Here is a 26,764-nt window from a genome sequence, read left to right as displayed (position 1 = left end):
GTGTGCAAAGCAGTAATCAGAGCAAAGGGTGGCTATTTTGAAGAAACTAGAATATAAAACATGTTTTCAGTTATTTCACCTTTTTTTGTTAAGTACATAACTCCACATGTGTTCATTCATAGTTTTGATGCCTTCAGTGAGAATCTACAATGTAAATAGTCATGAAAATAAAGAAAACGCATTGAATGAGAAGGTGTGTCCAAACTTTTGGTCTGTACTGTATATATATATATATATGAAAAAAAAGTTAAATCGCTGTTTTTCTTCATGGGGCCTGGCTTTGAAGAGAGCAATATAATAGCTTCAGTTTCCTATCAGAAATTGCTGTCTGACAACAAAGTAAAGTGGTGAAAATATTCTAAATATAGTGTACACTTACATTCTTTAGGTGGCTAAATTACATTTTGTTGCTGACCCCATTCACAGCAGTATATCGCTAAGCTTCCGTGTTGTATTCCAGCTTGCTTCTCCAAACTGGGGGTATGCTGACCTAATCTACTGCACTCTAAAAAGAATTCACTAGTTCAGCTTAAAAAAAGTAAGGTAAGGCCTTATAAAGTAAACACTATGAGTCTTTTATAATCTGACAAACTCAGCTAGTTGAAGTTGAATCAACTTGATATTTAGTGGTCAAATTATTTTATTTAAGATATTCTAACTTATTTATTTTAATTCCATCCTATTGAAAATAAGCTGTCGACTGACTAAAACATGTTAATGAAACAAACGTCTTTATTTTAAGTGTTATCCACTAACCAAATTAATAATTTTTTAGAGTGCGTAGGTAATACTTTGACGATGGATAAGTGCTGCACACAACCCACTTTTAAAGACCCAAACTAACCCTTTAAGTTGATTCTGCTCTGCTCCTGCTTTATACTGCAGTTTCCTTTTGTCATGCCTGTATGCTCATTGTGTTTGTGTCAGCTTCATGCCCTCCCTCGGATGATTTTTCACTGTGTGTCCTATCTGTTCTTGTATTCCATTAGCTGTTACGGTGCCTTTATTTTCCTTTCCAGTCAACATACGCTCTGTGCTGAAACATTTACCCAGAAGTCACTGGAAACAACGGCTGCTGCATGGCTAATATAAAACCTCTTCGTACTTATTCTCTCTCAGGGGTATTTGTGCTTGGCTCCTGTTTTAGTCTCATATTTCCACAAGAATGTACGCATGAAAAAAAGTGCTGATGTCTCTTTGTAGATAACCTTCTCACAAAGGTTTTATTGAAAATTAATGAGAGGCAGTGAAAAGCAATCCCTCATCTGCCCTGCAGTGTGTAGGCATTCAGCACTACCCAGCCTTTACAGTACGTCCTTACATTACAATGGGGAGCTTTAAGGTGCATTATAGTAGTTAGCACCACTCTGTTTTAAGATAGGAGCAGCAGCAGAGAACAGAGAGATATAACATTTAAAAGGAGAGGCACAGAATGAACTAATATGTAGATGCATTGCTTCTGGCAGCGCTGAATAAACATGAGCATTTATGATCAAATAAGCAACTGGAGGTCTGTGTGAGGTATTTCTCTCAGGAAATGAAGGGAACATGGCGATGGAATCGGGGCTGACATTGCAACACTTGTAGACCGCTCTAGAGGCGAGTGTCAACTTCCTCATCTGGAAGATCCACTGAAAAAAGCTGTGTGCAGTATTTTCAGCCGTAGCTTCTCTTTCAGAGCCCCACTGGTTATTTTAATGATTTGAAAAATACTTTGAGTGACACTGTGTCATTATTTTGCAGGTTCTGTCTTACCATGCCACTTGCTCCAAGACTGAAGTTGACAAATTCAAGGTAACAGATATTCACTGCTATCATCATTACATTTGTCTCAGCAAGCCCGGCTTTTCTCAGTACTGACAGTAGTAGTCAGTTTTCTACACTCTCTTTAACAGTAGGAACATTACTGTCTTAGGTTAGGCGATATTCTAAATAAAGCCAGGATAAATCACATACATAACTTCAAATTCTACGTTGTTGTGTCTTGATCATATTGTCTATTATTTTCTCCCCAGATTTGCTAACCCATCAAACTTAAAGCTACAGTTGGTATCTGTTATATAAAAATAACGTTTTGTCATATTTGCAGAGACTGTCGCTACATACAAGAGTACAGGAAACAGATGATTTGTGGGAAAAAAATCATACTCCTTGGCCTCCACATAGTGCTTCTGATGGCTTTTGCAAGAATCCACCGCATGTAAAATAAACAACCAATCAGCGCCAAGGAGTCTGATGCAGTTGTCAATCATGTTAATATTGGCTTGTGGAATGCGAAAACTATCAAACTAGGCAGCGCTGATCAAATCTTAATAAATATTCCGTTACTGCATTGCCTATTTCATTCCTCAATGTTTTCAGAAACATATTTTAGTGTACTGTTTAGCTGTTAGATGAAAAAGTTTGCTCCAGTGGACAGTGCTTGGTTTTGGCTTGACTGTTTCCATCGGGCGGCACGGTGGTGTGGTGGTTAGCACTCTCGCCTCACAGCAAGAGGGTTGCCGGCTTGATCCCGGGCGTGGGAGCCCTTCTGTGCGGAGTTTGCATGTTCTCCCCATGTCAGCGTGGGTTCTCTCCGGGCGCTCCAGCTTCCTCCCACAGTCCAGACATGCAGATTGGGGACTAGGTTAATTGATAACTCTAAATTGTCCGTAGGTGTGAATGTGAGCGTGAATGGTTGTCTGTCTCTATGTGTCAGCCCTGCGATAGTCTGGCGACCTGTCCAGGGTGTACCCTGCCTCTCGCCCAATGTCAGCTGGGATAGGCTCCAGCCCCCCCGCGACCCTCAAGAGATGAAGCGGTTAGAAGATGAATGAATGAATGAATGTTTCCAACATCGCGGCCGGTCACAACCTTTCTCATTTTACAGCTAAACAGTACACTAAAATATGTTTCTGCTAATATTTGAGGCAAGACAGAGGCAATGTAGTAACAGAATCTAGATTTGTATTTGAACAGTGCTGCCTAGTTTTGACAGTTTGGCCGCAGTTCACGAGCAGTTATTGACAAAATTGACAGAGACTTATCAGCTCTGATTGGTTGCTTTCGTTCACGTGCAGTGGATTCTAGTAAATGCCATCAGAAGCACTACAAGAAGGAATGTGATTTTTTTTCCACATACTGTTCTTCTCATGTACTACTGGGTGGATATAGTGACAGCTGTTTATTTTTATAGAACAGGGTATCTACAAGTATCAGACAGTTAAATTTAATGCATTTAAGACAGATTTTACCCAAATTTAACCCTAACCCACAAAAAGAAATTAAACAATGGATAAATTAAATAAGATAAAATGTTTGCAGTAGTTAAGACCTCACAAATTCAAATTTAAGACTATTTGACTTTTAAGGCCTTGTGTTGGAATACTTAATTTAACATTTTAAGACTTTTTTTAAAGATATTTTTTGGGGCATTTTTAGCCTTTATTTGATAGGACAGATGAGCGTGAAGGGGGGAGAGAGAGAGAGGGAGTGACATGCAGCAAAGGGCCGCAGGCTGGAGTCGAACCTGGGCCGCTGCGGCAACAGCCTTGTACATGGGGCACCTGCTCTACCACTAAGCCACCAACACCCCATTTTAAGACTTTTTAAGGACCTGCAGACACCCTGTAGCTTTAATTTTAAAGAGGAAAAAAAGTGTCCATGCCGTTAAATACATTACACAATTAAAACTACAAGCAGAAAACGAGACGCCATCATCAAACAGTTTCCTACCGATCTCATCAATAACAAGCTCCGGTGGCGCACATGGAATATTTTCATTTTCATCTCTTCAAGGGATTCGTTGACATTAAGAAAAATATACAGCCTTTTCCTTTAAACAAAACCTGTGAACAAACAACAAGATCACAGGGGCACATGTTTCCATTACAAAGTGTATTCTGCTTTAAATGAGAATTGTTGCCAAAAAGCTGCAGTTCAGAGTAAACATGTTCAACATACATCTTCCTCAAAGTAGAGGATGAGGGAGGATGTGGAGTCATTTCTTACACCTGTTAGCTGAAAAAGAGCCAACAAGTCGTCACATTTCAACGACAAAACAGGTCATTTGTCATTGCCTGGACACATATGAATGTTTTCTGAGTAGTCATGTAGTCTGTTCTTTACATACTGCAGTGTGTACACACTCTCAATGCGGATTACAATTTGTGTATCAGGTTTGCTCTGCTGGCACAGGTAATTGCCATAATATAATTTCATTGTTTTATCATTTCCGTAAATGCGTTCCTTTAATGTCTCCGCTTTTTATTGATTCAATTAAGACAAATTAAAATATCAAAGGTCCATTATGATTCTGCTAAACCCCTCCATTTAGTAAGAGTATGATGCAATGCTTCAGCAGTAAAAAAGATTTAGATTTCTCTGACGCCCGAAATGTAACTGTTATTTACAAGAGGGGTAAAGTCCTGGAAATTTAGCTCATGGGCCCTTTAATTAAGATATTTTTGTCTAATTAAATAATAATCTTTCATTACTTTTAATGGGAAAGAAAAAAATCTATGGTTAAAGAAATGAATTATTGGCAGCCTGTCTTCATTTTACAGGTCCTCCAAACAACTGCTGTGGCACGCAGGCATAAATATGGGTCGAGAATTCCCCGAAGAAAATAAACTAATTGTGGTATTTGAAATGGATTACTCCAATCAATAGGCAATCATTCTCAATGCATTACTTATAAAGAGTAAAATGTGAAAATATCTACATCTTTAATTGGCATGACACTTCTGAAATATAGATATGACCTATTTTTCTGCACTTTCATGTGTTGGATTTTCCCCTGTGGCCATCACGGCAAAGTAGGAACCCCGCTTTCTAGCGTGTGCTCGTGTGATCTTTCAGCCCCCTCATCCAGCGCCGCTCTCCGCTTCCTGCCTTTCTCCCCCACTTTCTTTCATAACTGCTCTACATACAGAGCCTCGCAAAGCACACTTGACTGGGATTCCACCGCAGTGCAAATGGCAGCGGCAAACAAACCTGGCTGACATTTCGTAACCCGGGGCTGTGAATTAAGAGAGAGGAGAATACCTGCTGACCTGACAGGCAAACATTTGTGAAGGCAGACATGATGCTGGTGGCTGTTAGAGAGGAGAGACAGGGAGACAAAAGACAAACATGGCTGTGCTGAAAAACAACACAGATTTGTAGGAGAGCTGTGACTCTTTGGAATGAGATGCAGGTTAGAAATGCTGACTAGAGGCAGATAAGACGTATCTGCTCACTGGACCACATCAGAGATAGCAGATGCTTCAGTATGAATATGATTAATTGGAATCATGTATGTGTTATGTATTTTTTTATTTGAATAATACTGAAAAAAAGCCACTGCTGATGATTACTACTGCACTGATTCATTCGTCAATGAGCTCTGAAAGTAAACAGCGGCGAAATACTTCCTCATTAATCTTAATCCCTTCCAAATGAGTCCTTGGAGTCTTAATTAGCATGTCTCCATATTTCCATGTATCATCTGGAAGTGGCACAACATCCCCTGACCTCTCCATCCTCTCCTGCTCTCTGAACTCATATTCTCTCCCCTCCTTTATGTTTACTCTTTCCACGATGATACAGGCTGCCAACATTCCCCTGGTCTGCGAGCTCGGCATCGATAAGCTCTCCTTTGATGACTTCTCCCTGGACGTTGACGCCATGATAACGGCCGCTCTGAGGATGTTCATGGAGTTGGGGATGCTGCAGAAATTTAAGATCGACTATGAGGTGAGACCGCTGACTGTCTTCGTCTGTCTCCTTTGAATACTTGACTGAATGTACCCAGAACACGAATCCTAATGTGTCCTCGTGACAACTGCTGACCCGTGTGCTCATCCCTCTCTATCTCCGTCTTCCCCCTCCAGACACTGTGCAGATGGCTGCTGACAGTCAGAAAAAACTACAGAATGGTTCTCTATCACAACTGGAGACATGCCTTCAACGTCTGCCAGTGCATGTTTGCCATGCTAACGGTAAAGATCATCAGCTTAGTCAAAGACATTTGTGTTGAAGAATTTATAGCAGATGTTCATACACTTAAAATGATCTTAGCAGCCAGGAGGATTCTCACACACGAACATTAGATTGTAGTTAAAGACCCCATCCACTCAAAAATGTGGTTGTCTTCTGTTCATGTCCCCAAAACTGTCTGACCTTGACTATACTGTGTTGTATCTGTGCAAAGTTTGTCACTAGAGAGGTGTTATCACTAGGGCTGCCCCCCAATAGTCTTCCAAACGTTAGTTGACCAGAAAGGTCATTAGTTGACAAGATTTCATTGGTCGCTTAGTCGTAAAAAACAAATACACAAAAAGAAACCAAACAAAAGTGAAACTCTACTAGACGATGTGAAAGGACAGACACAGGAAGTGACCACGCTCAGCAGTCAGGGAGAAGTAATTTCCAGGGGTGGTACCTGCAGTTATTACAAAGGCTAGTCAATAACATGTCGCGCAGGAAATCCAAAGTGTGGGATCATTTTGAGAAGGTGAAGGACAAACCCAAGGTGATATGTAAACTCTGTAGGCAAACATTTGCCTATCATTCGTGGACTACAAACATGCCCGTTAGCCTACACATTGCTTTTTTGGAAAGTCTGCATAGTACATCGTTAAGAAGGAATTTTGAAGAGGTATGGTTGGGAAATTTGAGTGAAGGACTTTTACTAATGATAGAGTACTTTGACATTGTTGTATTGGTACTTTTATTTAAGTAAAGCATCTTAAAACTACTTCTTCCACTGGAGGTCATAAAGGGACCTGCAGCAGCAAACGCCATTAGCATGAAGGTATCAGAGTAAAAGAAGCTTCAGGTTCAAGACAGCAGGGTACACCTACATGAATATGATTGGACGTTGCTAGTCAGCTGGTTGTCGAGCCAGTGAATGTGGAGCATGAATGAAGCGGCTAATGCAAGCCAGACTTTGGCGCTTATTGAAATGTTATTAGGTTGACAGAACGTGATACGTTTCTGTTTGACTTGTGTTGAAATTCAAATTACGAGTCATTGTATTATTAACTATACAAACAGCCACTTCTGCGCAGAGCCAAACCAGAGCTGTTTGTTTGAATAGAGACCCCAAGAGAATTACTTCATCAGGTCCTTGGGACAACGCACACACACACACTTATACAAACACCAGAGTGTTGTTCATTTAATCAAGCACAGCATTAATGCCTGGTGTCCCATCTGAATTGATTATTGGCAGAGGGAGATGAAATAGTAGTGTGTAAGCTGTTCTGGGACCCTCCACTCTCCTGCCATGTGTTTTAATGAGTGGGCTGAGGGCCGTGCTATCTTTGCCGCTATCCCCACAATGACCTATAGTGACTCACTCAGCACATGGCCTCCAGAAGCCATTCATCCAAGCCATAAAGCTCCCCGTGTGACTGTGTTACTGCAGTCCCACTGGCTATCTGGGGACATACCGTTTTTTCGGATGCTGCTGCTGTGTGTTTTTCATTTTTATTCAATGTACTCACAGGTTCATAGAATAAGATATGCAGCTTTGTATCTGTGTGTTTGTTTCCTCATTGGCCTCCTCTCCCCTGTACCAATCAGACGGCAGGCTTCCAGGAGACCCTGACAGAGGTGGAGATCTTAGCGCTTATTGTGGGCTGTGTGTGCCATGATTTGGACCACAGGGGAACCAACAACGCTTTTCAGGCAAAGTAAGTGTTCCCGCTTTATCCCTCTGCCACACACACATAAACACACTCCCTCCTACACGCTGTTTATAGTGTGTTTTACCACCTGCAGCAGTCTGCGCCAGTCCGGCCCAGATCAGCAAGAGTCAAGTAGCAAGTTGTATAAGGCTTATATAAGGGTCTGCTTAATGAAGAGACTGTAAACACTGCTGACTCCGAGCACATTTAGATCAGCAGCTAAACTAATAAATTGCTTCAACTTAATGTTCTCTGCCCTCACAGAGGTTATTAGTGTAAACTGATTCCGAATCCAAGACGGAAACTAGGTGGATGACAGACATAACCGTGGGCTAAATTATAAATCTTGAAAACATGTATGCTGAACAAAATTAAACTTGTTGATCAGGTTTTTTTTTTGTGTGTGTGTATTTTTACATCTGCTCTTTCATCACATCAACGGTCAAAAATAGTTTGAGTTTGTTCGTTATTTTGAGCTGAATGTTGACCTGGCCAGTGCTGAATTACTTAAGGCTGACAAAGGACATAATGGAGCTCTTGTAACCCAGTGGTTCTCAAACCTTTTGTCATTTTATGATGGTCCATCAAGCTGTTAGAGTGAGCATGGAGCCCAGGGTCACTAACTGTGCTCCCTGAAGAAACATTTATAATTTTTTTGGGAAAGCGAAAAAGCCAGTTCAGCGAGAAGCAGACAGAGGATATATCAGCAGTGAAATCTTAAAAAGATAAAGACAGAAGCTAAAGCAGTGCAAAAGAGAACCATTACAGCACCTGCCGACAAAGACAAAAGACAGCGAACCAGTCAACCGCAGACTGTGGGAGCAAAACTGTTCCTGGAAAACAGGGTAGGTCTTAATTCACACACAAAAAGTAGCATGGTTTTACATTTAGTACACCTTCAGGGGCTAGCGTCTCATTGAAGTGCTTGACTTCGTGTCGACATAGCACGTTAAACGGCTGCTCCTTTCAACCGCCCCGGGTAGCAAGTATCACAAGTATCACTATTACATATGTTCAGGGCACAACATTTGAAAATGACTAGTTTCAAAAGCCACAATACCAGCCTAAGAATGAAGAAAATCTCAAATGATTGCATGAGAGCTGATGGAGCACATCCTGACCCTCCATCAGAAGTGGCCGATTCTACAATATGATTGGCCAGTCTGTGAGAAGGGTTAGACTTAATGAAAGGTCAATTTACTGATACAGCTATTTTAGGAAGTATGCATGACTGATTTTTTTTAAATTAACAAAAAAAAAAAAAAATCACGTAACCCCTGCAGTAATCCAAACACCCACTAGGGGCACACATACCCTATTTGTGAAACACTGTCATTGCTTATAAAGCAGCAATCTTAAAGCGTATCTTTATTATCTTAAAATCAACACCGTTACCACAAACAGCACAGTCATAATATATCAGGACAGTGACACATTTTTGTTGCTGCTTGTACCAAAGAGTAGTGTGACAGTCAAGAGTGCTCACTCCACGGCAAAATCTAGGGACCAAAGCGTCTCTTGAGGTACACTGCACAGCAGACTGACTAGCCAAACAAAAGACAGAAAAAAAACAACCGTGCTGGACTTGAAGCTATCTCAGTCAATTGAGATGCCTCCGACTGCCGATTCGAATCTCCAGTTGTCAAGGGACAGCTCTAATCTTTACATAGCAAATAGTTGTTTGGTGCTATATTAAAGGGGATGTTTTTGTGTCCAGGTGACTTGTGGGAACAATCACTTTTGAAACTGGTCCGATTTGAGTGATAAAAGGGATACTGAGTGAAAGGGCTGCTGCCGGCACCTACAATGTAACCACCTGGGAAGGGTGCACCCCGTAAATTTACATCCATTAAATTTGCTTGTTTTTGCCACTGATAGGCTCAGATTGTTACAATGCTCTCTGCAACTCTCACTTAAGTTTCTTCCATTTTCTTCCTGCAACAAGTCACTTCTCGAGGTTTTAGAGCGAGACTTTGACACAAAACAGCCTGGAACAAGCGACAGATTGTTCTGTAGGGTACTTTCCATAATGTTGTAATACAGTCATAGTAATCTGAGCCTGTCAGTGACAAAAACAAGCACTGTTAATGGATGTTGTAGCCTGTCTTGCTGCTGCTGGCTGCAGCGTTCTCTCTTAATATTGGATGAATTTCAAACATGATTGTTCCCAGTTGTCACTTAAACACAAAAACAGGGGAAAATAGAGTCCAGGTTGAAAAATAAAGTTCCCTTATAATGTTCTGAATGTTGTACACAGCACCTTTAAAGCACATGAAAAAAATTGTTAACATAAGCTTGAAAATGAAGTCATTATATTTACTAATTGGGGTCAAATCCTTTGTGATCAATGGCTATTTAAAGTCACATCTCTATCATCACACATCGCTATTCTGTCAGACCTGTACTGCAGCTGTTTTCACTTCCTCATTGTTTTAGGAGTTGTTTGCCTTCAGGCCACCTCTTTATTTAAGATTCATTAATTGTATGTTTTTATGAAGAGAGCATGTAGTGATATGCTCACCCAACATGAGATGTGAACAACCTCCACAGCTAAAAGTCAGCTCTTATAGCTCACAGCCATTCTTTCATTTCAAATCCAATGTGCTGCAGGACAGAGTCAACACAATGAAAAATATATTACTGTCCTCATACTTTCTGACTCCACAGTAATACCAAAACTGGAACGGAAACTAGATCAAAACTAAACAAAAACTTTGTAAAGCTCAGACAATTTTCACTGTGGAAATGACAGACTGAAAACTAACTCATGTAAAACTTTAAAATAATCCTGGCCCACATGCCTCACCTTCACTACACCATGCTCAGCGAGCGTCTCATGAGTATTTTTTCTCCACATTAAATAATGATCATATTCAGTGTTGAACAGTTGAATTTCAGCTGCAGTTTAGGTTATGGCGCTCCTGCTTCTTTTATTATTGAGCCATAAGTTGGCGACAGAGCGCAAAGAGGGAATTACAACAGACTCAACAGCAGACTTTGTCTCTCAGTATGTGTTGAATGCTGATTATGTTATCAACCTCATCTTGATCCCTGTGTGTGTTTGTGTGTGCTTTTTGTGCATGTGTGTCTCAGGACGGGCTCAGCCCTTGCTCTGCTTTATGGGACCTCTGCTACGCTGGAGCACCACCACTTCAACCACGCCGTTATGATCCTGCAGAGCGAGGTGCACTATGTTCCAATATCTGCTGCAATGCAGTTACCATGAAGGTTCTGCTAATGAGTACTGCTGCATGTGATCATTTTTTATTGGAACTTACAGTTAAGCATTTAAGGATGGTGTTGTGGACTCAATTCACAGAGGAGAGCTGCATGTTGTGAAACACATTCAATTGCATATCTGGCTATTTCAGATACTGCCTATTCCTGGATGATGAGAGTCTTGGGGACATTTAAGAGCACCACAAACTGCAGCCACCCAGATGACATGACACTTTATTTTACATCTCTTTAAACAATTCAAACAAACACTTCACATTAAAACCTTTATGAAGGGAGAATTTATTGTAGGACTGCTGTAAAGACTGCATTAGTGTTAGCTCGGTGTAGCTAATAAATGAGCAACTGACTTTAGCACTAGCAGTGTGTGAACAAGCGACATGGTGCTTCTTTTCGCGGCAGATATTTGTGACTCATCATAGCAGGAAAAGCACAGCTGAACAGAATAGTTCAATATAATTTGTTTTCTTTGCCGAGAGTTCAACGAGAAGATTGGTACCACTCTCATGTCCGTGCACTGCATATGACGCTGCAGGCAGCAGACGATTAGCTTAGCTTAAGGACTGGAAACGGGGGGAAATAGCTATGCTGGCTCCATGAAAGTGTCAACAATTTAGATTATAGGTACACTAGGTTTCAGTATTCATTTTCTGCAGTGTTCGCACACTGGTACCAGAGGCGCCTTCTTGCTCTCTCTCATTATTAAAGGGACTCTATGTAAAATTTAGAGCATATAAGGCGGCTGAGCAAGCGGTTAGCAGCTTATGTTGCTAACTCTATAGCTAAAAGACAGCAACAGTGCTGACAGAGCTAACAATGTTAAACAGGCGGAACTAAAGGGAGAGTGCTACGCTTCCGCAGTGCATCCATCCATCCATCCATCCATCCATCCATCCATTTTCATCCACTTATCCGGGGCCAGGTCACGGGGGCAGCAGGCCAAGCAAAGCGCTCCAGACGTCGCTTTCCAGCTCCTCCTGGAGGACCCCAAGGCGTTCCCAGGTCAGATGAGATATGTAATCCCTCCAGTGTGTTCTGGGTCTGCCCTGGGACCTCCTACCAGTGGGATGTGCCCGGGACACCTCCAGCGGCCAGGAGGTATCCTATTCAGATGCCCGAACCACCTCAACTGATTCCGCAATGCAACCGTCCAGATATTAGTGGTAACCGCTGCGTGAGAGTAGTGCAAAGCTGCGGCGATGGGCTAGCCAGTGAAATACACACATTGTATCAACCTACATGTATGTTTCTATTTATTGTGCAACCGGTGGAATAAGAGTCTGTCAACAGTTGCTTTAGTAGCATACGTGTGATGCCGATGAAGTAATTTCAGCACATTGCGACATCTTCATACAAGCAAATCTGGAGATATTCAGTGAAGTATCCAGGCTTCTTTACTTCCCTTCGCCCCTTCCTTACGACCACTCCTTATTAAACTCAAATGCTGTTTGTGGAAATATGTTGTGCTTTGGTTCAATAAGTTTGTTACAATGATCCCTAATGTAGGCTATTTAACAGTTAATGTAATTAATGGTTCAGAACACCTGTAAAGTGGAGTGATACATGCAGAGTTAAAAGTCCCAACGATTTTATACTCTATATCAGCATTCATGGAATGCCTTACTGTCGAATCAAACTGCTTGGTCAGGACTAACCATTGTATAAATATATGTATTAGCATTGATAACGTGTCCCACATTGTCCCACACCAAAACACTCTTTGCCCTACATTTGGTTGGTTGGGATCTGGTCACCCTAATTGAAGTTAGAAATTCCAGTATCATGACAACACTGCTCTGTCCAATGGTAAAACAAAAATCTGACAACCAGTTACTCTGAAGGTCACTGATTAACAAGTCATGTCTGGTTTGTTTCATCTGTACAAAAAGGTAATCCACATGCTTTGCTTTTTTAAACGGGTGGTTATGTGCTGCACAGTTTCTTATCTGGGCACCGTGACTTCCTTGAGGCTTGTCATCACCATGAGGTTGGCAGCAGACCAGAACAGAGCCAGGCTAGCTGTCTCCGCTTGTTTCCAGTCTCACAGTGTACTGCTGGTGGTAGATTCATATTTAACAGACAGATATGAGAGCAGTGTTGATCTTCACATCTAACTCCCAGCAAGAAAGCAAACAAGCAAATAAATTTATTTTCCCTACGTGTCGAAATATTCCGTTGAAGAATTTGTACGTATATTGAACCATGACAATACACCTGACTGGGTCAAATGGATACAGTCACGCTGCTGTTTCTTACCTACTATATATTTCTGTCTTTACTTTTTAGACAACTAAATGAATAAAAAAATGAAGGGAGTTTGCGCCACTGCGCCTCAAGGTAACCATGTGGAGCCTCGATGACTGCTGTATGTGAGCGAGTAAACAAATAGCTCATGCTGCCCTCAAATCAATGTAATTACAGAGGCGATAGATTTGGTGGTAATTGGTTGAGAGAGACATTTTACCAGGTGACTGGGTTTGCATGAAGTTGTAATTAAAGGCGTTTTGAGGGAGCAGCTGAGACGAGGCTTAGCAGGGTTTGTTCCAGTGGCTTCATTATCGCGGCGCTGACAACACAGTAAGCTGACAAATGTTTGCTTGGAGTATCATAATGGTTTCTGTTGATACTGGGGTTGAACTACCGCTGTCCTATTAGCATATAAATGAATAATGTGGCTAATTCAAGTGGAAAGCTTCACGATTCAGTCTGCCAGCCCGCACGAACCATTTATTTAAAACTTCTAAAAACGTCACTCACTCCCTCTGTATCTCTCAATTTTCATCTCGTCATTCTCACTTCCTGTTTTACCCGCCTCTGTCCTTCATACGCTCCAGTTGTGAGACCTGCTTTGTGTCTCCGCTGGTTCAATATTTTATTGGAACACATGAGCTCATGGAGGGGAATCACAGGCACGTAACACTTCTTCTTTTAGCATTTAAAAGGAGAAAACAAAGTGGTCGTTTAGTTCTGAAGATCTCTGCTAATTTCTGCAGGTTGTTATCATCCCTTCATTCTGCTCCTTGTCTGTTGTCACCTCTACATCTTCTGTTTTCTCCACCGACGGATCTCTCCGTCCTCTAGAGGCGGGTGCCTAAGTGGTGAATGAATGTATAATACATGATGGGGAGAGGCCTGTTTTAATGATAGAGAGCCTCAAGTGAGGGATGTTGCTTACTTATTAAGAGCTGCTGGCTTCCCTCCTCCCCTGCACAGATCCATTCAGTTTTATTATTGAGCAGGGTTTTTTTTTCACCATCATGGGTTAGTTATGCAAATCGGCCTTTTTCAGTAAGGACTCCTTCACCGGGGAAAGACTTCCTTTTCCGTGTACTGGGATTTTGGGAAATCTCTATAAACTGATATTTGCATATGAATGCAGAAAAATAACGAATACAAGGCGAAATTGTCGTCAGATGATAGCCAATGGATTCTGTGAATGCATTTCAGCCAGTGCATTCCGTCTCTTTTGCTCTCCACATGGACCGATTATCTGCCCCTTCAACATGATTGATTAATACTACTCAGACTACAAACAGAAACCAGAACGCTTCCAATACCATGATCGAATGCTGCATTCACATGCTCCTCAGATTGTCCTATTTCCAGAGTTGGGAAGTCGTTGTTTCAACTTTGATGTGTTCAGGAGCTTTAAGTTGTAATGCTTTTGACATTACAGATGCTACAAATATGGGTTGTATTTTGTTGTTCAGAGCATTTACAAAAGACGCTGATAGTAGTTTGAAGCTTTATATTACAAAGTGATTTTGCCCCAGACTTGTTGCTGCACCAGTACATCTCCTAAAACCACTATACTACTGCTTCACCTCATTTTCATTGTCTGTAACCGCTTATCTTGTTGGGGGTCACAGTGGGGGGCTGGAGCCTATCCCAGCTGGCATTGGGCGAGAGGCAGGGTACACCCTAGACAGGCCGTTAGACTATCACAAGGCTGACACATAGAGACAGACAACCATTCATGCTCACATTTATATCACCAATTAACCTATATCTTTGGACTGTGGGGGGGGGGGGGGGGGGGGGGTGCCGGAGTATCCAGAGAAAACCCACGCAGACGCGGGACGAAAATGCAAATAGAAGGGTTCTCCACCCCGCGTTCAAACCAGGAACCCTCTTGCTGTGAGGCTACAATGATAACCACTGCACCACCATGCCACTATTGCTTTATTGCTTTACCATGACGAATGCTTATAAATGACTTTTCTAACTAATGTAGGTCACTCTATGTGGACAGCAACTACTGGCCACAGCCTCAAACTATATTACAAATTACATAAGCAAAACATTGACATGCAATATGTGAATTCATTATTATTATTTTTTTTACATTTGTCCGCTCTGCCATGTTTCTCCATATATGACATCAACTCATGCACCAGAGTTTTCACTGACTTCCAGACTTGCCCTTGATTTGAGGGAGCATATATGCAAATTCTCTCAGTCGGGGACTCATTTTTCCGATTATTTAGACACCACATGAACGCAGAGTTGTACCATTGCCTGCAGATTCTGAATCCATATACAGTTATCTGTGACACATTGTATTGTGGGACTGCTGACAAAATGTAGTGCAAATGCCACGTGGAATCTTAAGGGCATATATGTAATGTTCAGAATTTGTACACTTTAATTAAATGGCGGAGAGTAAATTTTGTGCACTATACTGTCTGGTATATATCCTCATCCAATGATCTGTATCAGCTAGTATTATCAGGGGTCTAATTTAACAGTCAAGCTGTTATTAATAATTTAAAAAGTCTCTTAAATAAACCCACGTAAGTAATATGGGCCCTCTGTTAAGTAAATGCTCCCCATCCTAAACATAACGAATAATTCATCCAGGGACTAGTTTTTCTTTATCTGAAGCTCTTTGTGTGAAGTTAGAAATTGTGTTTAGAAATTCTTTATCATGTTATTTCTGTATGTGTCTCCACAGGGTCACAATATCTTCTCCAACCTCTCGTCCACAGAGTACAGTGACCTCATGCAGCTGTTGAAACAGTCGATTCTGGCCACAGACCTCACACTTTACTTTGAGTATGTTCTGCTAAACACCGTGCAGCTTATTAAACTGTTAAATCTCCTGATGTCCACTGAGCTTGGCCAACTCCAGTGTACTAACTCAGTTACCGTGAAGCACATTGAGTCTGTCTCTGCACACTGTTAACAAGTTTCTTTTAGGGAATACCGCCCCCTTGTGGATTTTATGTCACTTACAGTTATATATGTGGCTGTCTTGTTTCCCTTTAGGAACAGAAACACTTTCTTTGAGCTGGTCAGCAAAGGAGAGTACAACTGGAATGTGAAGGGTCACAGGGACATGTGCAGGTAACGCACTGTGCACACAAAGATAGTGTTCCTAAATTTTTGATCTTGTAAATACTACATGAAATAAATCTTGTCTGATTCCTCTCAGATCCATGATGATGACAGCGTGTGATCTTGGTGCTGTCACTAAACCTTGGGAAATATCACGCAAGGTAAGAAACACTCTCACATATGACATGAATGTATTTCTTAACCATTCATCTAGAACTGAAACAATCGGTTGATTAATTAATAGATGGTCAAAGGAAAAATATTAACTATTTTGATAACTGATTCATTGTTTAATTCCTTTTTTTAAGCTAAATTACCAAACATTCCCAAGTTAGAGGGTTCCTACACAGTTTGGAAACACATGGAATTCCATTTTAGTAATTTCCAGGTCTAGATAAATATGGAAAAATACTTGTGTTTCCACACTGTTGCTCCTACTCTGTTCTCTTAAATATAAAATTCAGAATTTCTAAAAATAAACTGATCAAGCAGAGTTTTGTTCATGGTATTTTGAGCAGGCAGTCAGTGCAGCCAAACTGTTTACCACTGTGTGAGAGAGTGCGAGCCAGAGTGAGCTTGATGTCATCAAACGCAAGGCAAGAAGCATGGTGACTGAACGCACACTCCTACGCATTTGAATAGCATATATACTGTATACAGTATCACAAATAACAAAGTATTAAGCTTGTCTGAACATGAACGTGCTGCTGTTGTTGGTGCTATTATAGTTTTCTGTTTATTTGTCTGACAATGGCTGTACAGTACACAATGACTTTCTGAAAGGACTTCTATCTATCTATCTATCTATCTATCTATCTATCTATCTATCTATCTGTCTACCTATCTATCCATCTACCTGCCTATATATCCATCTACCTACCTACCTATCTATCTATCTATCTATCTATCTATCTATCTATCTATCTATCTAGAGTTACGCAGTGATGACAAGACTTTCCTTTACGGCTGCCTTCATCATCATTGGTTCCATGGACACAGTGAATAAACAAAGCTGCACAGATGCTGTGAAAATTAAATAATTCAGTTCTCATTTTAAATTAGAAGTAGAACCTCAATTTTAATAAGAAGTAAAGGTAGGACTAGCTAGTTTACTTTCTCTTTGGGCAGGGATGTTTGACAGTGGAAAGTCATTTTCCAAGTTTTCCAAGGGCTGGCAATTTGTACTTAGATGTCAGATATGGTCTGAAAAATGTACCAAGAAGCCTGGAATTTTGAGTTTGGAAAAACATTGAAAATGTGTAGAAATGTGTAAAGTCAAAGCTTCTAAATTCTAAAGGATCTGCTGTTCTTCTTTGTCTTCTCTGTGTTGGTTGGGCAAATCAAGAAATTTGATACCATCATCTTGGGTTTTAGGAAATTGTGGCAGGCCCAATTTTCACAGTTTTTAATAAATCATTAGTTGAGAAAATAACTGGCAGATGAATCAATAATGAAAATACTTATTGGCTGTAGCTCTACATCTCTGCATCTTTTCTCTCCAGGTTGCAGAGTTGGTGACCAGCGAGTTCTTCGAGCAGGGCGACAGAGAAAGATCAGAGCTGAAGCTCACGCCCTCTGTGAGTACATCCAACCGTCTCTGTGGTTGTTTTTGCTTTCTGCAGTTTGTTTTCACCTCCGTGACCTCCACCGAGCTGATGACGCCAGAGATATATTTTCTCTGCAGTTCCAAAACACACTGACTGCGTAGGAAACATGAGAGCTCGTGTCTCGTAGTGTGAGAAAAGTGAATTGTCAGCTTGACCGCTCCGCTGCCTCGCTGCTGCGCCAGGAGCAAACTGTGGACCGCGTAACAATCATTCTTAAAAAAGAAAAAAAAAAACTCCTACACAGGATTCAAAGCAAACACTGACCCTTCCATTCATGCAGTGGTAAACACACAAGGCATTTGGGTTTTTGGAGCTCTACAAGCTTTGACTTGCTGATAGCTGAGGTAATAAACTGTTTTTTATTTTTGTAATCTCATATAGAGGTAAAAATAGCACTGTAATAATAGCAGGGAAAGACTCTGGTCCTAATGAAGATTCATAACGCATTCAGACAGTCCTCAAAGCTGCAACACCACAACAGAGGAGTACTGCGTGTGTTTGATTGAGGAGCTTTGAAGGCTGAACTGTGTTGCAAGTTCTTAAAGGGGAAATAACCAACAGCTTTCTGTGCACCATTAATGGCTGTTGACTAATCGAGCCAGGCCACATTGCCTCCCCTCTGAAATAACTAATGCGGTAGCCTCAGGTCTGCCGCTTGTGTCAAACCTTTACCGCTCTGTGTGCGTGGGTGTTGGAAATTAAATATTAACTTCTAAGTCGTAGCCCAGTAACTATCTCTGAAGCACAGCCTCGGTGGAGCCTCTTAAGTTCAGGCTGCAGAAGAATGAGGTAGAATAGGAAATGTACGGGAAATAAAGTCAGTTGTCTCCAGAGCCGAGGGAGACTTTTCTTAGCAACAGCAGCACTTTAGGGACTGTGAGCCTGAATCACATTGCTCCTGTGTTTCTCCAGCCACAAACGTAGGTGTAAATAAATTCTGACTTTTCTGTTTCAGGCCATCTTTGATCGAAACAGGAAGGACGAGCTGCCGGGGCTCCAGCTGGAGTGGATTGATGGAATCTGCGCGCCACTGTACGAGGTAACGCACAAAGTTTCGCCGCTCTCTGGCCTTCATTGTGTCACGCTTGTCACACACAGACATCCGCCTCTGACATCAGTAGTCGCTGTCCTTCCTCAGCCATTGTCCCCCCTTCACTGACGCCAGTAATCAAGCTTTCACCGACAACTATTCAACTTTTTCTTTGCAGCCACAGATTTCTTACCGCAAAAGAAATGCTTTTTTTTTTTTTTCTTATTGAAAGCTCTGAAACAACTTCAAGGTCGTATCCTGTTCTTTTGAGAACAGCAGAATGAGTGTGCACTTTCTGACTGCGAGACAGCTCAGAGGAAGTGGAGTGTGTGAGCTGTGATGCTAGTCGGGTTAAATCCCCCTCAGTAACACAGTGTACTCTGGGCTTTGCTGCACAGTAATGAAATAAGGATGGTATCTTTCTTCTGAGACGTTTTGGCTCACACACAGATACAGAGGCAGACTTTTATTGAGGAATCCCAGCCGAGCAAACGCTGGGGTCAGAGTTAGAGCTAGTGGTAATCTTTCAGGGAATTAATGGAAATCTATACTGTGTCCTCGCCAGTATAGTAATGTGTGTGTGCGTGTGTTTCTAAATGACGTCAAGAGAGACTCACCTGCCCCTCCCACTGCCGGCAGCAGCTGCTGTGTGGGAGAAAAACGCAGGCTGACTTACTGAAGAGATCAGGTCTGTTAAGAGATGAGGCGTGCTGAAGATAAATTCATGAAAGCAAACAGTTGTGAAGGGAGTCAAGGATAAAACAGTTAATTCAGTCTTACAGCACTGGGTGATTTTCTCTGCTTTTGTTCTGTTAACCCTCCTTTCCTTTTTACTGTCATATTAAACACATTACTCTTAGTCATCACGAGTAGAAAACAAACAGTAGATCATCTTCGCATCTATTGAATTATCCCAGGATCAGTGTCAAAAGTTAGATCAGGCTTATCTGCGCGGGGCTCTGGTGCCACCATTGTTACAGTCTGTGTAGTGCAGATAAAAAGCATCAAAGCGCTGTGTGTTGTCTGCGTGGGGGGTTCGTCTCCACGCCGCCTCATGTAAAAGGCTGATGTTTGGAGAATGCAGATATGAAGCTCACGATCATGCTGCTGCCAATTAAACTTGCGAGGGGGAGAACAGAGGAAGTTCAGAGGCGGCAGGGTTTTTTGTCCGTGGGCGGAAGAGATCTCGTTCTTGATCTCGCTGATCTCCTTCTCCTGGTTGTGGCTCGCTACTTTGTGGAATATTAATCCCCCATTTTATAACCTTCCGTCTTTATACCCCACCATATGACAGGCTCTCTCTTCTTCTTCTCCTTCCCAGTCTACCTCAGTGGAATAATGATGCTGCGGGAACAAATGACAGAGTCCTTATGTGGATATATTTTGTGGAGAGAAGGACGTTTTTCAGGGTTACTGCAGATCTTAAAAAAGTCTTAAAAGTCCTTGAATCCATTTAACTAAAAATAAGCCCTTGATAGGTATTACAATGTCTTAAATCAGTCTTTCAGAAAAAAAGTCCTAAAAATGCTAAGATATGAAAAGTAGAATTTTATGAACAGTCTTTCTTGACGTTGCATTTTAAAATCTCAGAATAATAACTACAACTATAATTTACGGAGTGCCCCTGACATTAACGTCACACAGATCAGGATAGTGGAACCAGCAACACTCAAAATGTGTTTCCAGCCCAGATACTCCAAGCAGAGGATCCTCTGTCTGCTAGTTAGCTGTCACCGTACCCTGGACGATATAGGGAAGTGCAAATTCAACCAAAATTGGCTATTTAACCCAGACTTTGCAGCATGGCTAAAAACAGTGCAGGCAAATGCACAATGCTCAGTGTATTTCATTCAAGTTGTTTTTCAAACTAAAGAAAACTCGCCAACAAACTTCAGGTATTTCCCAGTTCTGTTCTACCCTCGTCTCCGCCGTGAAACAAAAAAAGTAATGTGTATGTTACATTAAACATTTGGGCAAAGTTGTCCCCAACTCTATGTAACTAATGTTGGTTCATGTTTGTTAGAGCCATTTCTAGCAAGTCCTAGTTCCCTATTATTTTTTGAGTCACTTTAATGCACCACCTGACCTGGCATCTCGGGAACCATTAGGGCCGTTTCATATTCAACGCAAAGGCACACAGACACGAATGCATTGGGACGCATTGAGACGCAATGGCCGCCATGATGCGTGCTTGCATCTCAAAATGTGTTGTCCATTTTTTTGATATGCGACGCAGCGACGCGTGTAATACCATGCGTTGCCAGCAGGGGTGATAATGCAAGCGACGTACTTGAAATTAACCACTTTTGTTATTCACAGAAGAAGCCGGTATGAAATATGGCGGGCGAGGAGGAAAAACTTATCGTACGGGCACACCCTATTTATATGACAGTTCTAGTGCCCTGCACTCTAATAAAATAGTAGTACTAGCTAACTAGCCGGAATATACCGGTGACTCTGCTGCCCCCTGTTGCGCGAGCAATGTATTGCATTTCAAGTGTCGCCTGCATCGCTTGCGTTCAGTGTGTTGACTATGAAAGGAAGTGCGTTGTGTGCGTCGACTATGACACGGCCCTTAATTAAAGGCATGTGTGCTAAAGTGTGTGTGGAGCATGGAAGACGCCACGGGGTTACAGTCTTCAACCGCCGTATGTTTGGTTAATCTTAGTTTTTATAGTTTGATGAAGTCTTGAATACCTCATTGATTTGAGCTTTGTTTTTGTAAAGGCCTGTTTATTTGGGGAATGTTTGTTTAGGGATTTTTGTTTTCTTTTTTTTTTTTATGTGGCAACGGAAAATCCAGTTCATAGCGTCATGTTGCAACTCTCCGTACATCCGGCAAATCAGTCAACGCTAAAACAAAATCAACCAGTAATTAAAACTAAACCAAAACAGTGAGTTCATCATATCTCCCATTATGGCGTCTGTGGGCAGCTATTTTTGAACTTATTTGGAAGTCGCAATAATGTTTATTTTTCTTCCATTTTGGCTGTTGTAGAAATTGGTCTAAAATTTTAGTCTGAGTAGCATTAAAAAAGTCTTAAAAAGTATGAACTCCAACCTGTGTTAAAGGTCCAGTGTGTAGGATTCAGGGGCATCTACTGGCAGAGGCAGTACACAATATTCATAACTAAGTTTTCAGTTTTTGATCTCTTGAAAAAAATGGATTGTCGTGTTTTCGTTAGCTTTGAATTAGCCATTCATATCAACATACGGAGCGGGTCCTCTTCCATGGATTCTGCCAGTTTGTTCTACAGTTGCCCAAAATGAATAAATCATTTGTGCCTTTGCGTTTCTGTGTCGGCCACTGTAGTTTTCATACACGCTTACCATATGGGAGAGGTTTTAGTTCTGTAACTTCACCGCTAGATGCCACTGTATCCTACACACTGGACCTTTAAACCACTTGTACCCAACTGGTTCGGCCAAGGTCCACACAGTCTAATATATTCTGCTTCATACTTGCCTTTGGCCATGTCTTTGAGCTATTTTGCTGTCTCTGTCAAGTGGCTGTATGTTACGCCGGATTTCCACTGGATGCGTGTCCGTTGCGGAACGGCAGCGCTGGTTATCCGCTGCGTGCTCCGCCGTCCATCAATACCCACCGGCTGCGTTTGCTGTGCGGAGCGGTGCAGCTCCGCCGGAAGACATCTCGGTGCACTGCCATGATTAATATCTCCTCGTCCATGGTGTTAACGGGGTGAAATGACGTCTGAAACCCTCTGACCTGTTGACTTCAGGCCTGCCTCTGCCCATTATGTAGTTTTCAAGGTGTAGTGCAGGGAAATATGATCCGCCGTGAACACTGTGTATTTTGTTTTGAAAATTAACTGGATGTTTTATTGTGTTTCTGTGCACCACTTCCTGCCCCGCACGATCTGCTCTGTGCTGAATTGCTGCGTTGTGCTCCGGCGCCCGGCAAAAATAGAAGTCCTGTGTATCTGTTGCGGAGGGCTCCGGAGTGCCGGAGCTGTGACAGAGCCGGAATGCAGCACAGCCGCAGCCGGTGGAAACATACACATTGACTAGAATTGAATCCTATCGGCTCCACTGCCATGCCGGAGCGGAGATGCAACCAAATAGGAAATAGGCCGTTAGTCACTCACTCTACAGCAGGAAACGACACCTAAAAAACACAGCTCTATGCCGGAAATTCACTGTACTTAAAGATAAAGTGCATCTTTTACTTGACACATCTCTGATCAGAATGGATCCACAACCCCCCCTTTGGACCCCGACCCACCAGTTGGGAACCACTGCTTTAAACTGCAGGAGCCTTGTTTTAGTTTTCCTTAATGATCTTCTTTTAATTCGCAAACGAGACAAACCCATGATGTCATCAACTCTTTTTGTAGTTCTTGAAAATCATAGCTACATGACGACCACATTTTCATTAACAGTTAATCTGCAGATAATTTTCTCAATTAATCATTCAGATTTATCAGGTTTATCTAACCAGAGAGGGGCCTCGCTGAGATAAAAAGTCTCTTTCACAGGAGCTGTGGGAGCCAAATTCCTCATTTCAGATGAAAATTGTATCTTTATTGCCCCATTAGACATTCAGTTTATTAACTTCTTTGTGCTTTGGGTTTAGTAAATGGGTTTATTATATTTCATTTCTGAATCCAATATGGAGCCTTGCCTAGGGCTACTCCCCTTTACAACTCCTATATGAGGGCAGAACGCAGGTAAGCCCCAGGGTGAGCGGTAACATACAGTTATTGATCACACCTAATTGTCAGTTTATCAGCTTATTTTACAGAACCCCTTTGTTTCTAGTTACAACGAGTTATTGGGGTTGTTGTAGCAAAATATATTTTGCTTACAAATTAAATGTTTCTCATACATACTATACTGTATCGCTTTGGTCTCTCTTTGGACTGTTCGGTCTATAGGATTGCCTAGACAGGGGTGTTCCGGTTACATAAAACATAGAGTGACAAACATGTAACACAGACTTAAAATTTAAAAGGGAAAATATTATATTTGCTCTTACTGAATTGTTAAATTACATAATTTGTGTTGCGACTGCCCTCTCTGAGGTAAAAATCAGAAATTAAGAATCCAACCAGATTAACCACCTTGAGTGCTTCTGCCAACCACTCAAGTTGCAGTTTACATCTGTCTGTCCAGACTCATGAGGCCATGAAAATAGACAATGCTTCAAATATGGATGTTGCTGCAAAAAAGCTACAGATTTTAAAACATGGATGCTTCACACACATCTTTCCCCTGGCAGCACAGACGGTCTATATAATCAGCAGTTTTAAAATGGGCACCCAAGTCATCAATTAAGTATCTGACCTAATGGCCAGAAAAGTGTTTTCGCAGAACATTATGAAGTCAGCATGAGGCTGACCTTTGACCTTTTGGATATAAAATGTCATCACTTTAACTGTGACGTTTTGTCAGAATTCTCAACTTTTAACCACCAATATCTAAATCAGATCATCCTTGAGTCCAAGTGGACATTTGTGCTAAATATGGCGAAATTCCTTCCAGGCATTTTTGAGATATCATGTTTAATGATAATGAGATGGACCAACAGACAGCCTGAAAACATAACTCTGTCAGCCACGGCCGTGGCCAGTGAAGAGGCACAGTAACAAAACACACAAGTACAGCAGTAGATCACACTATTTATAACGTTAATACTATTCATACTGTATACACTCACTGGCCATTTCATTAGGTACACCTTGTGGTTGGACCCCTTTTGCCCTCAGAATTGCCTTAATTATTCGGGGTGTTGGTGTTGGTCCATATTGATGGATAATGACATGATGACATCACACAGTTGCTGCAGATTTGTTGGCTGCACGTCTATGATGTGAATCTCCCGTCCCACCACATCCCAAAGGTGCTCTATTGGATTGAGATCTGGTGACTGTGGAGGCCATTGGAGTACAGTGAACTCATTGTCATGTTCAAGAAACCAGTTTGAGATGATTTGAGCTTTGTGACATGGTGCGTTATCCTGCTGGAAGTAGGCATCAGAAGATGGGTACACTGTGGTCATAAAGGGATGGACATCGGGGCGTCAGTGGCTTAGTGGATAGAGCAGGTGCCCCATGTACAAGGCTGTTGCCGCAGCGGCCCGGGTTAGAGTCCAGCCTGTGGCCCTTTGGTGCATGTCATCCCCTCTCTCTCCCCCTTTCACACCTGGCTGTCCTGTCCTTTAAAGGCAAAATGCCCAAAAAACATATCTTAAAAAAAGGGGGGGGATGGACACGGTCAGCAACAATACTCAGGTAGGCTGTGGTGTTTAAATCATGCTCAGTTGGTACTAAGGGGCCCAAAGTGTGCCAAGAAAATATCCCCCACACCATTACACCACCACCAACAGCCTGAACCGTTGATACAAGGCAGGATGGATCCATGCTTTCATGTTGTTTACACCAAATTCTGACCCTACCATCTGAATGTCGCAGCAGAAATCCAGACTCATCAGACCAGGCAACGTTTGTCCAATCTTCTATATTGTCCAGTTTTGGTGAGCCTGTGTGAATTGTAGCCTCAGTCTTCTGTTCTTAGATACTAAACTGCATTTCGTTTTCTCAGTAGCTGTAATATGTGCAATGACAATAAAGTTGAATCTGATCTAATCTAAAAGAAAATACCACAACAAATGTCAAAGAATTGTGAAAAATCTTAATTTCCTAAAGCCCAAGATGATGTCTTCAAATGGCTTGTTTTGTACGATCAACAGTCCACCCTAAAATAACCTATTCATAATCACAAGACAAAAAAGCAGCGAATCCTCCCATTTCAGAAGTTGGAACCAGTTAATGTAAACCTTATTATCCAATCACCAGCTAATTGTTTCGGCTCTACATTACCATACAGGATTACACAGACTATAAAACCAGATGTGTGCAAAAACACAGTCAGAGTCAGGCTTCAACCTCATCTCAAATCCCAGGAATGGAAATCCATATCATGCTCTGCTGCTGCTCTGCACCACAGGGTAACAAAAACTCCAACAATTACAATATTATGAATTATTGAGTCAGTTTTTAAAACACCTTTCAGCACACATTATGAATTCTTAATGAGCAAATGTGGGCTTGTTTTAACAAAGAAAATAGTCTTGATGTCTTATCCACATTATAGAGCTTTGTTCTGGTCGACCGCCCACACAAGTGTTTTAATTGTTCATATGAACCAGTCAGTACACCCTCTGAATATAAATGCATTTAAATTTCAGTTAATTGGCAGCTGTGATTAGTTGTGTTTTCTACAAATGTAACAACACATTTGATTTCCCTTTCACAGGTACAATACACAATCCCCAGTGTGGGTGTACTTACCTATTTATTTAATTCATTTTCACAGTGGCTGGCTATTTCTTCTTATATATGTGTGAATAATGTTTTGGTATGGGGGAGTCATGCCCACATGTTATATTTCCACATGAAACGGGGTTAATGAAACAACAACTAATTACAGACTTCCTGGAAATCCAATAGACACAATGTGAGGAGAACAGAGGGGACAAATTCCCCCCGTCTCTCAGGTAATTTATTAAAATGGTGGATGACAGCTTTGACTGTGCTGCTTTTTACAGTTCAACACAGACAAATGACAAAGGAGACTTATCTCAGTCATACACGTGGGTCTAATCTCTAAAGAGCAGTCGTTTCATTAGCTACTGTATGTTGCTTTCATTGTACTGTAGCGGCGGGTTCTCTGTATTGTTTCATTTGTTTTGTAGTGTGTTGGGTGAATAATGTGCTGCTTTTCTAGTCTGTTCCTGCTCTATATTATCATAGCATCTCGTCACAGAGCTATAGCATTTGATTTTCTGAAAAGTAAATGCCTGCCAATATTTGAAAAATGCGGAAGGTTATTTGGAAAGAGCTCTATATGGCATTCAGAGCATATAGCATATCTATTGTCTG

At 41.6% G+C, this 26,764-nt stretch overlaps 1 protein-coding gene across 2 annotated transcripts in view; it reads left to right on the top strand.

Moving 5' to 3' along the window:
• The window catches only part of pde11a (phosphodiesterase 11a), a 68,043-nt gene that overhangs the window by 35,995 nt on the left and 5,284 nt on the right, over nucleotides 1–26,764 (top strand). The window contains exons 10-19 of one of the 2 annotated variants that reach the window (XR_013493272.1): nucleotides 1,744–1,794; nucleotides 5,569–5,715; nucleotides 5,853–5,960; nucleotides 7,549–7,658; nucleotides 10,746–10,836; nucleotides 15,844–15,944; nucleotides 16,158–16,235; nucleotides 16,324–16,387; nucleotides 17,159–17,803; nucleotides 18,789–18,855. Coding sequence is in view for 1 of the 2 variants with exons in the window: in XM_033614709.2 (XP_033470600.2) it covers nucleotides 1,744–1,794; nucleotides 5,569–5,715; nucleotides 5,853–5,960; nucleotides 7,549–7,658; nucleotides 10,746–10,836; nucleotides 15,844–15,944; nucleotides 16,158–16,235; nucleotides 16,324–16,387; nucleotides 17,729–17,803; nucleotides 18,789–18,872 (909 nt within the window). In the remaining variant the exon portion in view is untranslated. Of the gene's footprint in view, nucleotides 1–1,743; nucleotides 1,795–5,568; nucleotides 5,716–5,852; nucleotides 5,961–7,548; nucleotides 7,659–10,745; nucleotides 10,837–15,843; nucleotides 15,945–16,157; nucleotides 16,236–16,323; nucleotides 16,388–17,158; nucleotides 17,804–18,788; nucleotides 18,873–26,764 lie in introns of those variants that run through there. The other variant, XM_033614709.2, reaches the window with a different exon arrangement.

The sequence above is a fragment of the Epinephelus lanceolatus genome, chromosome 14 (assembly GCF_041903045.1).
Source record: "Epinephelus lanceolatus isolate andai-2023 chromosome 14, ASM4190304v1, whole genome shotgun sequence".
In the NCBI taxonomy this organism is placed as follows: domain Eukaryota; kingdom Metazoa; phylum Chordata; class Actinopteri; order Perciformes; family Serranidae; genus Epinephelus; species Epinephelus lanceolatus.
Note: the sequence above shows the minus strand (reverse complement) of the source record. Positions and strands in the feature narration are given on the sequence as shown.